Source organism: Oncorhynchus kisutch, linkage group LG5 (assembly GCF_002021735.2).
Source record: "Oncorhynchus kisutch isolate 150728-3 linkage group LG5, Okis_V2, whole genome shotgun sequence".
NCBI classification, from domain to species: Eukaryota; Metazoa; Chordata; class Actinopteri; order Salmoniformes; family Salmonidae; genus Oncorhynchus; species Oncorhynchus kisutch.
In genome coordinates, this window is record NC_034178.2 from 50,956,646 (window position 1) to 50,972,496 (window position 15,851).

The following is a 15,851-nucleotide window of genomic DNA, read 5'->3' on the forward strand; positions in this document are numbered from 1 at the left end:
TCAAATAAGGTTTAATATGTAAGATGGTTATTGGCAAAATTATTGATTATTATTATATTATTATTTGTGCCCTGGTCCTATAAGAGCTCTTTGTCACTTCCCACGAGCCGGGTTGTGACAAAAACACTCACTCATTCTTATGTTTAATAAATGGATCGTATAGTGTGTGTGTGTGGCAGGCTTACAATGATGGCAAAAAAACATTTGAGTGCACGCTGACCCTGGTGCTAGAGGGGGTACGCAGCTGGAGGTTGAATGTTTGAAGGGGTACGGGACAATTAAAAGTTTGGGAACCACCGATTTAGGCTATACGTTGCTAAATACCAATACCAGAGTGGGCACACTTGCTATATAATGGAACGTTTTTGGTGAGAAAACCATCAGTAGAGTTGAAAATGCAATGGAAACCCATTTAACTTTTATTTATTTTATTTGGTACATGGAAACATCTCTGTTGGGAAAATGTGCATATTATATTTATGCTGATGTTTTTTTTATATTCTCATGAAAATCTGTCGCCAATTGGATGAAAACATAGAAAACCTTTTAAGTACAAAATGTATCTGGATTTTGATCAAATGAAAATACCACAAAACAAGATGACTAGAATCTAAAGCAAATAGTTTATTTCAAAATAAAAATGCAAACTTGGAAAGCATAGTTTTCTTTTCCAATTTAGGAGATGCTGCAGGCCACTCGTCAAATAGTTTACTTACCAAGATTACTTAATATCTCAGAAAATCATAGCTTTTATTTTATTAGTCAGTTAAGAACAAATTCTTATTTTCAATGACAGCCTAGGAACAGTGGGTTAACTGCCTGTTCAGAGGCAGAATGACAGATTTGTACCTTGTCAGCTCGGGGGTTTGAACATGCAACCTTCCGGTTACTAGTCCAACGCTCTAACCACTAGGCTACCCTGCCGCCCCAAACTACTCTGCCTCACTAACTAATAGGTTCTTGATATCCATGCTGTAAATTCTATTCAAAATATCATACTGCAAACAAAAAGCTACTGGTAACTTGCAACACCTTCACCTAGATAAAGCAACATTGTCCTAAAACTGGGACCTTTGACCACAGAAGGCTGCACACTCTATAAACATTTGTACCAAGCAGACCTTTCATTTGTACTCTCACTGGTGTTGGGGGAACCATTTGAACATTTGTGATGATAACCCCTCTCCTTCATATAGTTGAGGTGAAAGGAAGTGTGAGCTTTGCTGGAAATTACTGTCCAAATGACAAACACTGAAACACCTTTATACTGGGGTTCCAGTGCAGCACTACAGATGTAGCCTGTTTAGATAAAGATGGGTATGGTAAGAGGACGCATACCCGTGTGAATCAGGCTGTGTCTCTCCAGGTGGTAACGCTGAATAAATCTCATGTCACATATGCCACAAGCGTACGGCTTCTCCCCTAAATCGAAGAGTACCAATTTTAGTGAAAGGTCCCCACAGAGAACACCAAAAACGGTGAATGAAAATCTGCCACTAGACAAGGAGGCCATCTCATATTCTTAAAAACACCAGTCAGTTAATTCAAACTGGGGTTTCTGCTGGCCTTATGTATTTTCTAACTGTATTAACCAGGTATTTTAAACATCTCCCTAACTGGTAATGGAGAACCTCCAGAAGTTAGCTGGCCATTGTGGTCTTGACACATACCTGTATGAATGAGGATGTGTCTCTTCAGGTGATATCCACTCCTAAATGCGCCATAACAATGATTGCAGATGAAGTTTTTCTGCACTTTAGATATTGGACAGTTACCATTCTCATCCACAACAACCACCTATGCAGGATAGGACAGAATAGAGGCTCGTCAAAAAAAATAGGCCTAAATACACCACAGACAAAAACTCAAAGATACACATCTACAAAATCATCACTACAAGTTGGACATCACTTTTGTATAGAAGGAAATGTATGATTCATTGGTTTATTCAGTATGAGAAAAGCTAGTACTGTCCAACTAGTCCTGGTTAAAAAGGTAACTTTTTTTTTTAAATAAGGAGCTAGAAATAAAGTTTAAAAAAGAGGTGACCATTTTGGCAATTTAAATGACAAAGTACCCAAAACCTAGAGACGGTTTAACCCCTCCCACCCCCATATGTTACTGCTCCCCCTCTCTCACACAATAACAGTTGTGTTCCCCTCCCCCTCTTTCCTCTCCAGAGAACCCCATCTCCTCTCCACTCCTCCCCCCACACAAACAAAATATGTGCACTCAAAGGCACCAACTCAGCTAGAGACAAAAGTCAGTCTTATACACATAGAAGCACACAGAGAACCAAACGCCCACAGACGTGCACACAAACACACTTTCAGTCTGTTTTTATAACGCAATCCCTCGGAAACACAGAAAAAAGTCAATTATGCTTTAAAAATTCAGAGGCACTGACCTTCCCTCCCCTCCCTTCTTGCTCTCTCACTTTACAGGGCGTTCCTGACTTCCTGTTCTTCTTTTTCAGCTGCATGTCTTCGTTGGCCCTCATTTCCTTCTCGTCCAGCAGGCGGGGGGTGTGGAAGTCGCCCTCCTTCCGGATAAGCTGGGGTGCACAGACAAGAGGGAGAGAGGGCTTTGAGTCAGCCTGACTGGACTTTTTTTGTTGATAGCCTGAAACGTACAAATAGGAATTACCGTACAGAAATAAAACAAGAATATATTCCTTGCTTTCTAAATAAAATAAAACGTGAAGGACAGGATTGTATTAGGTGTACCCACTAATAATAACAGTAAAAATAAAAAAAGCTTTGTCAAAAGACAGAAGGTAACCTCCCTTCATGTCTACTTTTCAATTGCTGTACATATCTGGCAGCCTCTTTAAATCATTACTGAAGACTATGATTTAGGTATATTAGCAGCCAACAGTAAGAAAGTGCTTGACCTACATAAATGCAAGTTACTGCTGAGACCTAGCCAATGCGAAATATGTCAATTTCTCATTTGTTGTTCTTTCAGCGAGTGACAATGACAAACAACAAAGTCCCCTCCTCCCCCTCTGCAGTGCCCCGGCGCCTCCTAACCAGGGGTGGACAGCTCATTCCAGATGGCAGGATCATGTGGCTCTGAGGACCGCGGTCAGGGCCATCCCTCTGGGGCGGTGGTCCATGTCCGAGCGGAGCCATCATCTTCTTTGGCGGCCCGGCCATGGAGCTGGCCTGCATCAGGGCCATACTTGAGAGAACAGCCTCACAGCCAAGCAACCCTGCCTGGGAACAGAACCGAGCCTAAGTCAGGAAAAATCCACTATCAGACATTTAGAAAATACATAGTCAACTCATTTGTTGTTTTGGCTCTGTACTCCAACACTTTGGATTTGAAATAATACAATGACTATGAGGTTAAAGAGCAGACTGTCCACTTTGTTTTAAGGGCATTTTCTTCTATATTAGAGTGAACCGTTTAGAAATTACAGCACTTTTTGTGCCTAGTCCTCCCCATTTTAGGGGACCATAAGTATTTGGGACAAATTCACTTGTGTATAAAGTAGTAAAAAGTTTCATATTTGGTCCGAAAGTTAGACGCACAAATATAATACACCCAAGACATGCTAACCTCCCACCATTACAATAACAGGGGAGGTTTTAATTTTTGGTGGAGGTATGATATATTTGTGCATCTAACTTTCACTCATTATTCAGCGCTGCTTCAGGCCAATCTGTTATCATCTGTTATCATCTGTTATGTACAAAAAGTGCTGTAATTTCTAACTGGTTGACCCGATATGGATGAAAATTAACGCTGACAGTCTGCACTTTAACCTCAGTCAGTGAGTTGAAGTACAAAGCTAAAACAACATGTGTCACTGTTCCAATACGTTCAGAGCTCACTGTACAAATAGAACCAGTCTGGGTGTAGAGAGGAGCTAAACAAAGGAGAAAAACTCAAGACTTCCAGAGGCTGAGTTAGCTACACCAGAAACGGTATGAAACACAATAAAAGATATCAAATCTTTTTTCAAACACAGCACCTTTTATGACGACAACATCCTGAGTGACAAAAGATAAATGTAGCCTAATAGTAGGCATGTTGGTTGTAGAAATGTTATATTTTTTGTTGGAAAACAAACCCATTTCATATGATCGCGGACTGAGCTGCTGGGCAGATGTGACATTGCAGTGGGAACGGTGTATGTGAGGGCGGGGACGGGGGCAGGGACAAGGTCATCCAGGAATCCGTCAATCAGGATGGTCAGTCTGATGGGAGGCCACACCCACCTCACTCATCTAGCACTAAAACTGAAGAAGAGGACGATGTGGACAAAACATGAAAACGCATTCAATAATAATTTTAAAATAAAATAATTTAACACTAAAACCTGCAGTGAATCAAATTTTAACTACTCCAAATCACACAACACCCAATTCTTACTCAAAAACAAGCATCCTCATAATAACTGTAGACAGTCCTTTGGTTAACTCTTTGTCAGCCTTTGTCACCAAAGGGGTATCCTACAAAGCAAGCTAGATCTACTCAGGGTTTTCTAAAGCTAGCCAGCTTCAGTTAGCATCACATTCCATCTCAGGCTTCATCTGTATTACGACGGTGGATATCGTTTGTCCGCCTTCCACTAACACAAGCAGGCTTGTAACTGCGCGTGCATGTAGCACTTGGCTTGTCGAACGCCAAAATCTTATCTTGCAAATGTAGCAGGCTATGGTGTGAAATAGGCTTTTAGAAGTGCTGTCTTTATTTTATTACTACTTATTGTTAAATGGCGACTTGTGTGCTTATCAATGCACAACCACAAGTCCCCCTTTCCCCCCCCACTCCTAATGACAAAATAATCAAGTCACACAAACAAGTTTCTGTGCGTGAAGTTTAAAATTGCATTCTGTCATTACTAAACGTGTAATGTGACATTAACATAATTTTTTTAACAAACATTTGGTTAATAAAATATTTAAAATCCTCAAATGAAGGGGATAACGACAATATTTGCAAGAGGGAGGGAATCTGACTTTATGGTTCTCAACTCGTGGCTCAGTCACTTCAGGAAGTGGAGTTAGCGTGCCCCGGAACAGGTTAGTTCTGGAGGATTCGTTGCCATAGAAATGTACCTGGCTAAAAAGGTAAGCCACCTTCTTATGAAGGGTTATCCTGAGTTAAACTCAAGAGTTGACCAAAGTTACTGCGCTAACTTCTCATAACTGCTTCGTAGGATAACCCTTTGGTCACTTGGCTATGAATTAAGATTTTGAAAGAACCGCTCAAGTGTCACACCAACACAACACATCTAGCTAGCTAATACCCAAAATGGGATTCTCAAGCAATTCCAATACAAAACAATAGCAATTGTGTACATAAACATAGCTAACGTTAGCTAGCTGTTGAACAGGTGTGACCACAATAAATATACAATACATTTGGTACAAAGAAATGACTGATACTGCAAGTATCAGCCCCCACATGATTTGAATCACTTTCTGACTGCACCCCTTTTGATTTGAACAAAACCTTTCATACATGTTTATCCATGGTGGAACCAGTAGTCAGAAAGTTACTTTTTGCAACGGAATGCCAAAACATTGAGCGAGGTGCTCAAAGTCGACCGATTTTGCATACCCCACCATACCATGAGACGTCCATGTCTTCATCACTGAAAACAATTAACGGTTGATATCATTTCAAAGCTTACAAATCCAGGTTTTCAAAATAGTCTGATATCTTGAACAATTAAAAAAATATTAAAAGAATAAAGCTTTATTACATTTCTCATTTTCACAAATGTTGTAGCTTCGACCCTATTTGACATCATCTTAAGTGTTTGTATTGTGCCCGTCATTGGTTGAGACAGTATACTCTTGAATACAGGGTGGGTGTCATTGCAAACATAGAAATTAATTCCTAAGCTGGACCACTCTCTTCAGACACCTGAAATTTAGCTGATACAGCATTGACATTTAAATTGTATTGAATCTATAAACTTCCAAGTAGTGCCAGAAAGATAGACGCCGCTCCACCCACTGTCAAATGTCAACTTGAATGGGTTTGTCTATTCTATTATCTATTTCTATGATTTCAATAGGTTTCCTATTAAAGATTGAAAAATTTAATTTATAACGGATATTCCCACTCAAGTCAACATTCTATGATGGGTGGACCTCCAACCATCTTTGTGGTAACATTTGAAAGTTGGAATGTCAACTTTATACACATTTGAGTCAATCTATCAGCCCAAACATGACACTGGCCCACCCTGTATTCAAGAGTATACTGCGTCTCAACTAATGGCAGGCACAACAAACAACTCAGATTATGTCATATAGGGTCTTAGCTACAACACGCACGGAACAAAAATATAAACAACATTTCAAACAAATTCTATGTCACATACACCGAATATAACAGGTGTAGACCTTACAGTGAAATGCTTACTTACAAGCCCTTAACCAACAGTGCAGGAGAGGTCGACCGATTAATCGGAATGGCCAATTAATTACAGCCTAGGAACGGTGGGTTAACTGCCTGGTTCAGGGGGCAGAATGACAGATTTTCACCTTGTCAGCTCGGGGGAGCCAATCTTGCAACCTCCGCCCTCACCACCTGCCTCATTGCACTCCACGAGGAGCCCGCCTGTTACGCGAATGCAGTAGAAGCCAAGGTAAGTTGCTAGCTAGCATTAACCTTATCTTATAAAAAATAATCAATCATAATCACTAGTTATAACTACACATGGTTGATGATATTACTAGTTTATCTAGCGTGTCCTGCGTTGCATATAATCGATGCAACGCTGGGGGATGATTTAACAGAAGCACATTTGCGAAAAAAGCACAATCGTTGGAAGACTGTACCCAACCATAAACACCAATGACTTTCTTAAAATCAATACACAGAAGTATATATTTTTAAACCTGCATATTTAGCTAAAAGAAATCCAGGTTAGCAGGCAATATTAACCAGATGAAAGTGTGTCATTTCTCTTACGTTCATTGCACGCAGTCAGGGTATATGCAACAGTTTGGGCAGCCTGGCTCATTGCGAACTAATTTTCCAGAATGTTACATAATTATGACATAACATTAAAGGTTGTTCAATCTAACAAGAATATTTAGACTTAGGGATGGCACCCGTTAGATAAAATACTGAACGGTTTCGTATTTCACTGAAAAAATAAACGTTTTGTTTTTGAAATGGTAGTTTCCGGATTCGACCATATTAATGAACAAAGGCTCGTATTTGTGTGTTATGCTATAATTAAGTCTATGCTTTGATAGAGCAGTCTGACTGAGCGATGGTAGGCAGCAGCAGGCTCGTAAGCATTCATTCAAACAGCACCTTCGTGCGTTTTGCCAGCAGCTCTTCGCAAGCACAGCGCTGTTTATGACTTCAAGACTATCAGCCTAATGGCTGGTGTAACCGATGTGAAATGGCTAGCTAGTTAGCGGGGTGTGGGCTAAAAGCGTTTCAAAAGTCACTCGCTCTGAGACTTGGAGTAGTTATTCCCCTTGCTCTGCAAGGGCCGCGGCTTTTGTGGAGCGATGGGTAACGCTGCTTCGAGTGTGGCTGTTGTCGATGTGTTCCTGGTTCGAGCCCAGGTAGGGGCGAGGAGAGGGACGGAAGCTATACTGTTACACTGGCAATAATATGGTGCCTTTAAGAACATCCAATAATCAAAGGTATATGAAATACAAATGGTATGGAGAAATAGTCCTATAAATACTATATTAACTACAACCTCTTACCCTGGAATATTGAAGTCTCATGTCAAAAGGAACCACCAGCTTTCATATGTTCTCATGTTCTGAGCAAGGAACTTAAACGTTAGCTTTCTTACATGGTACATATTGCACTTTTACTTTCTTCTCCAACACTTTTGTTTTTGAATTATTTAAACCAAATTGAACATGTTTCATTATTTATTTGAGGCTAAATAGATTTCTATTGATGTATTATATTACGTTAAAATAAGTGTTCATTCAGTATTATTGCAATTGTCATTGAAAAAAATAAAGCCTTTTTTTATTAAAAAACGTCAGATTAATCGGTATCAGCTTTTTTTGGTCTTCCAATAATCGGTATCGGCGTCGAAAAATCATAATCGGTCGACCTCTACAATGCAGTTAAGAAAAATAAGTGTTAAGCAAAAAATTGAAAATAAAGAGTAACAAATAATTAAAGATCAACAGTAAAATAATAGCAAGGCTATATACAGGGTACCGGTAAAGAGGGGGTACCGGTACAGATCAGGACCCTCTAAAATGATCTGCTGAAATTGTTGCAACCCCTATTACTAGCCTGTTCAACCTCTCATATCGTCTGAAATTCACAAAGATTGGAAAGCAGCCGAGGTCATCCCCCTCTTCAAAGTGGAGACACTCTAGACCCAAACTGCTATAGACCTATATCTATCCTACCCTGCCTTTCTAAGGTTTTCGAAAGCCAAGTTAACAAATTACTAAATATTTCAAATCCAACCGTACCTTCTCCGCTATGCAATCTGGTTTCAGAGCTGGTCATGGGCACACCTCAGCCACGCTCAAGGTCCTAAACAATATCATAACCGCCATCGATAAGAGACAATACTGTGCAGCCGTATTCAACCTGGCCAAGGCTTTCGACTCTGTCAATCACCACATTCTTATCGGCAGACTCATCCGCCTTGGTTTCTCAAATGATTGCGTCGCCTGGTTCACCAACGACTTCTCTGATAGAGTTCAGTGTGTCAAATCGGGGGTGGCACAGGGTTAAATTCACAGGCCGCCTCTTTTCTTTGTATACATCAATGATGTCGCTCTTACTGCTGGTGATTCTCTGATCCACCTCTACACAGACAACACCATTCTGAATACTTCTGGCCCTTCTTTGGACACTTAACTAACCTCCAGACGAGCGTCAATGCCATACAACTCTCCTTCCGTGGCCTCCAACTGCTCTTAAATGCAAGTAAAACTAAATGCATGCTCTTCAACCGATCGCTGCCCGCCCGTCTAGCATCACTACTCTGGCCGGTTCTGACTTTGAATATGTGGACTACAAACTACAAATACCTAGGTGTCTGGTTAGACTGTAAACTCTCCTTCCAGACTCACATTAAGTATCTCCAATCCAAAATTAAATCTAGAATTGGCTTTCTATTTTGCAACAAAGCTTCCTTCACTCATGCTGCCAAACATATCCTCGTAAAACTGACCATCCTACCGATCCTCGACGATGTCATTTACAAAATAGCCTCCAACACTCTACTCAACAAATTGGATGCAGTCTATCACAGTGCCATCTGTTTTGTCACCAAAGCCCCACATACTACCCACCACTGCAACCTCTACGCACTTGTGGGCTGGCCCTCGCTCCATACTCGTCGCCCACTGGCTCCAGGTCATCTACAAGTCTTTGCTAAGTAAAGTCCTGCCTCATCTCAGCTCACTGGTCACCATAGCAGCACTCACCCGTAGCACACTCTCCAGCAGGTAAATCTCACTAGTCACCTCACTAGTCTTGGCCAGGTCGCAGTTGAAAATGAGAACTTGTTCTCAACTAGCCTACCTGGTTAAATAAAGGTGAAATAAACAAAATAAACAGAGTCAATGTGCAGGGGCACCGGTTAGTCGAGGTAATCTGTACATGTAGGTAGAGCTAAAGTGACTATGCATAGATAATAAACAGAGTAGCAGCTGCGTAAAATGAGAGGGGGGGGCAATGGCAATACCTTTTTTGCACTATTGGTTAGTAAGTAAGCATTTCACTGTAAGGCTGCACCTGTTGTATTTGGCGCATGTGACAAATAAACTTTGATTTGAATGCAAATAGTCTGGGTAGCCATGCCATTTGATTATCTGTTCAGAAATCTTATAGCTTGGGGGTAGAAGCAGTTAAGAAGCCTTTTGGACTTAGACTTAGCGCTCCGGTACCGCTTGCCGTTCGATAGCAGAGAGAACAGTCTATGACTTGGGTGGCTGGAATCTGACAATTTTTTAGGGCTTTCCTGACACCGCCTGGTATAGAGGTCCTGGATGGTAGGAAGCTTGGTCCCGGTGATGTACTGAGCCGTAAAGTGTTGGTCCCATGTTTCATGAGCTGATACAAATAAAAATCCCAGAAATGTTCCATATGTGCAAAAAGCTTATTTCTCTCAAATTGTGTGCATAAATGTGTTTACATCCCTGTTAGTGAGAATTTCTTCCATTTGCCTAGATAATCCATCCACCTGACAGGTATGGCATATCAATAAGCTAATTAAACAGCATGATCATTACAGAGGTGCACCTTGTACTGGTAACAATAAAAGGCTACTCTATAATGTGCAGATCTGTCACACAACACAAGGCCACAGATGTCAAGTTTTAAGGAAGCGTGGAATTGGTGTGCTGACTGCAGGAATGTGCACCAGGGAAGTTGCCAGGGAATGGAATGTTAATTTCTCTACATAAGCTGCCTCCAACAGAGAATTTAGCAACCAGACTCACAACCGCAGACAACGTCAGCCCAGGACCTCCACATCCGGCTTCTTCACCTGCGGGATCATCTGAAGGGGGGGGGGGGGGGGTGTATTTCTGTCTGTAATAAAGCCCTTCTGTGGGTAAAAACTTTTTCTGATAGACTGGGCCTTTCTCCCCAGTGGGTGTTACCACATTCCAAGACCCACCCATGGTGGCACCCCTGCCCAGTCATGTGAAAACCATAGATTATAGCCCAATGAATTAATTTCAATTGACATAATTCCTTATATTAACTGTAACTCAGTAAAAATTAAAAATAAAGTTTCATGTTGCATTTATATTTTAGTTCAGTATATAGGGACACGTAAAAAACACAACGGTATAGCTTAAAATGTAAATTTTATTAGACAACAAAAGTTTGACAACCCTGTTTGTAAGCTTTCAAATTATTTCAATCTCAACCGTTTCAGTGATTAAGACATGGGTTTCGTTGTAGGGTGGGACATGCAAAATTAGTTTATGTTAAAGGCCAATTGCTGTCAAAAACTAGATTTGTCTGCGTTTTAAAAAGAAGGGTTGGTTGTTTAGCAACAAAACCAACAGGTGGGGCAAAACAGACAGTCAGACTTTTGACAACATGTAAACTATATTTGGTCTCCAAATGTTCATTGAAAACCAACACATTTGCACAGTGAGCACTCATCTCAAATACATTGTACAGTTGTTGGGTTAGTTAGCGAATTTGTCATATTAGCATAGACATCAGTCAAAACGCCTCAAAGCATGGTACCATTAAGGCCTGAGGGGTGTGGTATATGGCCAATATACCACACCTAAGTGCTGTTCTGAAGCGCAACACAGAGTTCCTGGATACAGCCCTTAGCCGTGGTATATTGGCCATATACCAACAACACCCAGAGATGCCTTATTGCTATTATAAACTGGTTACCAACGTAATTTGAGCAGTTTAAATAAATAGTTTGATATACCACGGCTATCAGCCAACAGCCATTCAGGGCTCGAACCACCTAGTTAATGAATAAACAGTTATTTTTTACTGCGCTTAATACACTGGTAAACAGTTTTTAATAGCAATAAAGCATCTTGGGGATTTGTGATGTACGGCCAATATACCACGCCTACGGGCTGTGTCCAGGCACTCCACGTTGCATAAGAACAGCCTTAGCTGTGGTATATTGGATAAGAGCAGCCCTTAGCTGTGGTATATTGGCCTTGCTGCTTAAATATTCAATGAGCTGAAACGAGCCACCTACGATTCCCCACAAGGCAGCTTCTTGTCGTTGTTGCTAGCTATCTGACCATCTAAAATCATAACGCACGCCTACCCGGGCACGTCATTGTCGTCACGTTGTCGGCCAACCCGTAGATACATTTCCAAACTATTAGGTTGGAATAATACTGTGAAGATGACAATACTGCCCTTTAAGTACAAGAGCTGCTTAAAACGATTGCCTGAAATGTCGGTCGGTTGGAGTTTTGGCCTGTTAAAATTAGATCATAGACCAATAAGAGAGTTCCAACCCTCTCTGCCAATAATAGCTAGTTTCCCCCTCCCTACTCAGAGCACTCCCAGACAATCCTAGCAAATGTATTACTTTAGAAATTGCTCTTAGCTAAGAAGCTATTTTTCTTTTTGGACATTTTAATTGAAAACAATCACAGTAAGGTACTTAATTACCCCTAAAAATATTTGATATTGACAAAAACGAATGCATTGGATATTTAAGCACCGCCATCTCCTGAATGTTTTGTCATTCAGGGTCAATAAGTCACTTTCTGACCACATATATACACCATGGGAAAATATATATGGAACGTTTTGTTCAAATCAAAAGGGGTCCAGTTAGAAAGTGATTTTAATCATATGGAACGACCCCATAGCCACATAATTGAAAAACATTTTACAAATTAAACCAATGGCACCCATAGCCGGCAAGCTAATGATCCAAGAAAAACCTCAAAACTAAATGTCTAATTAATTTGTAACTAATTTCGCAGGTGCTCTACCAGAACCACTGCATCAGCAACCTCTTGATACACTAGCAGCTGATTATCATAACAGATTATTACAAATAGTAAAGTTAGCTGGCTATTTTCCCTGGCTGCACTGCAGATAACGTTAACGGGGCAAGGTTATTGACCAAGTAGTGTGAAAAACATGCTAGTTATCTGTCACGGTAGAAATACTACTTGATGTAATATTTAATTGACTGACCCAAAAAATTAAAAGTATTTCCTCATAACGGAAACAAAACAGAGCGAATACGAGCTAGCTGTTTCGGGCTAACATAACGGCGTTACGGTTGGCCTCCACGCACATCAAATCGTACAAACTTGAGTTGCCATCTAAAAATCTAAATATGATATCGCTAATCCGGATCCGGATAAATACAGCTAGTTAGATAAAATAACAGTTCGAGGATTGCTATCAAACGAGGCACAAGACTGAGCAGTTACAGCAAGATTTCGCGATAAATAGGGAATGGTCGATGCGTACTGTAGTTAGCGAACGTTCTCCCCCTCCCCTGTTGTCTACGCTAACTCAAGTCGTGTCACTTATTTTTTGCTTAGAGGCGGAGGCCGCATTTCGCAAATATCGTCTGATACACGACTAAACATACAAAACATTGGTGATATTCAAACGTTGTTTTTTGTTATTTACCTTTAATTTTACTCGTCTGTCGTGGCTCGTCACCCGAGTTCCAATTTCTTTCAGTTTACAAACACAGGAAACGCCACCGGATGTGCTCCCTGAGGAGAATCCTGCTATGCGATTGGAGAAAATGGGTATTCACGTCTGCCATGTTGGTGAATGTGAAAACGTTACTCCATTTTAGTTGATATCAATTAGCTGTCTCAACTACAGATAATTTCCGTTTAGAAGGGGATTATTTTTGCCTCAACATTGCCTGGATTCATGCACGTTGATTTTCTTCCACAAAAACATGATTTTCAGCCTTTGCCCTTGCCCTTCCCAAAAACATCATCATAGCTTAGGCTATGCTAAAACATAGCAGTACTCTAGTATTCTTTCTAACAAAGACATCTATATATGTTTCAGGATGTTGTGTATCCCTAGAAATAATCAGAATTCATGTAAACATAACAGGTTTGAAAACAGCTTGTCCAAAAAACACTTGTCTCTTGGCACAACTTACTCCGGTTATGGGATAAATTGAGTCACAGGACATGGTATATTAAGTCGCATACAAATTTCTGTTATGAATGAAATATTATATTATATTTCATTTGCACACACTGTATATAGACTTTTTCTATTGTATTATTGACTGTATGTTTGTCTATTCCATGTGTAACTCTTTGTTGTTGTTTGTGTCGCACTGCTTTGCCTTATCTTGACCTTGTCGCAGTTGTAAATGAGAACTTGTTCTCATCTAGCCTACCTGGTTAAATAAAGGTGAAATAAAAAAATGTAATAAAAAATTACCACTACCTTTTTAAAACCATGTCTATCTTTATTTCCCCAACACAGTTCACTTAACCTTACCTTATTCCCATTGGCTCAATTTACCTAAAAGTGTTTTTTACCTAACTTGCTTGCCACTTTTTCCATGTGGTTTCTTCCTTCACAGACTCCATGAAATTATTACCTCTTCCTAAATATTTGGTCAAATGATACCTTTTGTGTAGGCTATGGTTTCCTATAAAAAAGGGTGGCTCAATTTACCCCTTTGGCTCAAATTTCCCCACTCCTCCCAACTCCAGTTTATAGGTGCACTGTGCAAGAGTGAGCTACAAGTTGGCAGCCCACAGAGCTAAAGCCTACGCATCAGATCAGATCATGGAGCTAACGTAAGTTATCAGGTCTCAGGCAATGTTATTCATCATACAGTATATAGTTCACCAAACTAACTCCTCCAGGTCTAGTTATTTAGAAAAACATTAGACAACTTCAATCTCCAATAAGTCTGTGTAAGCCTGTGTAGGCCTAACCCTATTTGTCAGTAGCTAGGTTTCCATCCATTTGGCGATGGACATCATGTGAATATTCTTGAATCCACATTAAATAAAATAGTCACATTTTCCCACCAGTGGTAGGCCTATGTTTCCATCAAATGGACTTATTGCAGATCAAAATCAGTGCATGATACGCACTATCAAACAGAAGCGAAGCATTGATCATCAGAATAAGACCCTCAATATTTATTGGAAAGCAGCATTAAGCTCATCACGTGCACTTTCACCACCCTGTGAAGTTCATCATAACTTATTCAATCTGTAGCTTAATAACTGCATAGTTTCCCGAGTCATAGTGGGAGGACCACACACCATCTCATCGCATGACTCCAAATTTACTTCGATATGGTTATGACATCAATATTTGAGCATAAAGGCATTTCCAACGCCATTTCCCAGATAATTAATTTTACCTACACAAAATTATCCCACCATGTTGAAGTTGAACAAACAAATTAGGATAATATGGGGTGAGACGCCCCCCACCCCCACCCACAAGATGGTGTCATAATTATATAATCCAATGAAGTTACATCCATTTTTTTTATTTTTATATACATGTAGGGAAGCCTTAAGACAAATGATCCACTTCTCTAGAGAGAAACATTTTGATTGTTTTTGGGTAAAGTAGTAATATGTTAGGTTAGTATGTTGGGGCAAGATTTTCACGGGGGCATCTCACTCCTTTATGGTTGATCATTTGTTTCTATCTGTAATTCAGGTACTGGCTAGTCCAGTTAGTGAACTATCAACCTCATTAGCAGAAAGTCTGAGGTGAAATAAATGTTAGTTAGCATAAGCTAATGTCTGCTAGCATAGCTAGCTAACCCCCAGTTAGCAGGGTTAGAATTAGCATTAGGGGTCAGAGTTAAAATAGGGGCTAGGGTTAGGATTAGAATAAAAGTTAGGGTCAGAATAGGGGTTAGGATTAGAATATGAGTTAGGTTAGGGTCAGAATAGGAGTTATGGTTAGATTAGGGGGCAGTTCTCCACTGTTCCTAAGACAATTTCTTTAATTTTCAGATGAGAGTCCTATGGCGAGGGGATTTTTGTATTATGCTAATTCAATTTTCATGTGGTGCGGACACCAACTTTAATTGAGTTGTCTACTTCCTCTCATTTGGCTGAACTAATGCCTTTGAGCGTAGACATAAAATCTATCACGTAACCAGAATCAGATAGCTGTGTGCATTTCCATAGGGGTGTATCACAGGTGAGCGTGCTCCTTGCCACTTGTCTTCCACATAGATAGGATCCAGTGGGCAGAGTTGACTGAACAGTAATGCAAACACACAGTCATACAGCTAGCTGTACATCTGTATTTAAATGTTGCTGCTGATGGGAGCATTGTTGCAAACTACCTAGTTCTTACACTGCAACATATTGTGTCTGCAAACATAATTCAGGAGTCTATGAGGTGTCTCCACAGCTGCACAGAATATCAAACTTCACTAGAGCCGT

The 15,851-nt window shown here is 40.3% G+C and overlaps 1 protein-coding gene across 50 annotated transcripts in view; it reads right to left on the minus strand.

Annotated features, from left to right (window-relative positions):
* LOC109875926 (gastrula zinc finger protein XlCGF58.1) overlaps positions 1-13,219 on the minus strand; it is a 39,710-nt gene extending 26,491 nt beyond the window's left edge. For 13 of the 50 annotated variants that reach the window (XM_020468387.2, XM_020468389.2, XM_020468386.2 and 10 more), the window contains exons 1-6: positions 13,075-13,218; positions 4,079-4,247; positions 3,033-3,218; positions 2,408-2,554; positions 1,671-1,797; positions 1,339-1,422 (exon numbers count right to left, since the gene is read on the minus strand). In XM_020468387.2, coding sequence (XP_020323976.1) covers positions 1,339-1,422; positions 1,671-1,797; positions 2,408-2,554; positions 3,033-3,218; positions 4,079-4,123 — 589 coding nt within the window. In that variant the 5' untranslated portion in view covers positions 4,124-4,247; positions 13,075-13,218. Of the gene's footprint in view, positions 1-1,338; positions 1,423-1,670; positions 1,798-2,407; positions 2,555-3,032; positions 3,219-4,078; positions 4,248-13,074 lie in introns of all 50 variants that reach the window. The other 37 variants (XM_020468368.2, XM_031825287.1, XM_020468373.2 and 34 more) reach the window with 8 other exon arrangements.
* Between the last annotated feature and the right edge of the window lie 2,632 nt (positions 13,220-15,851).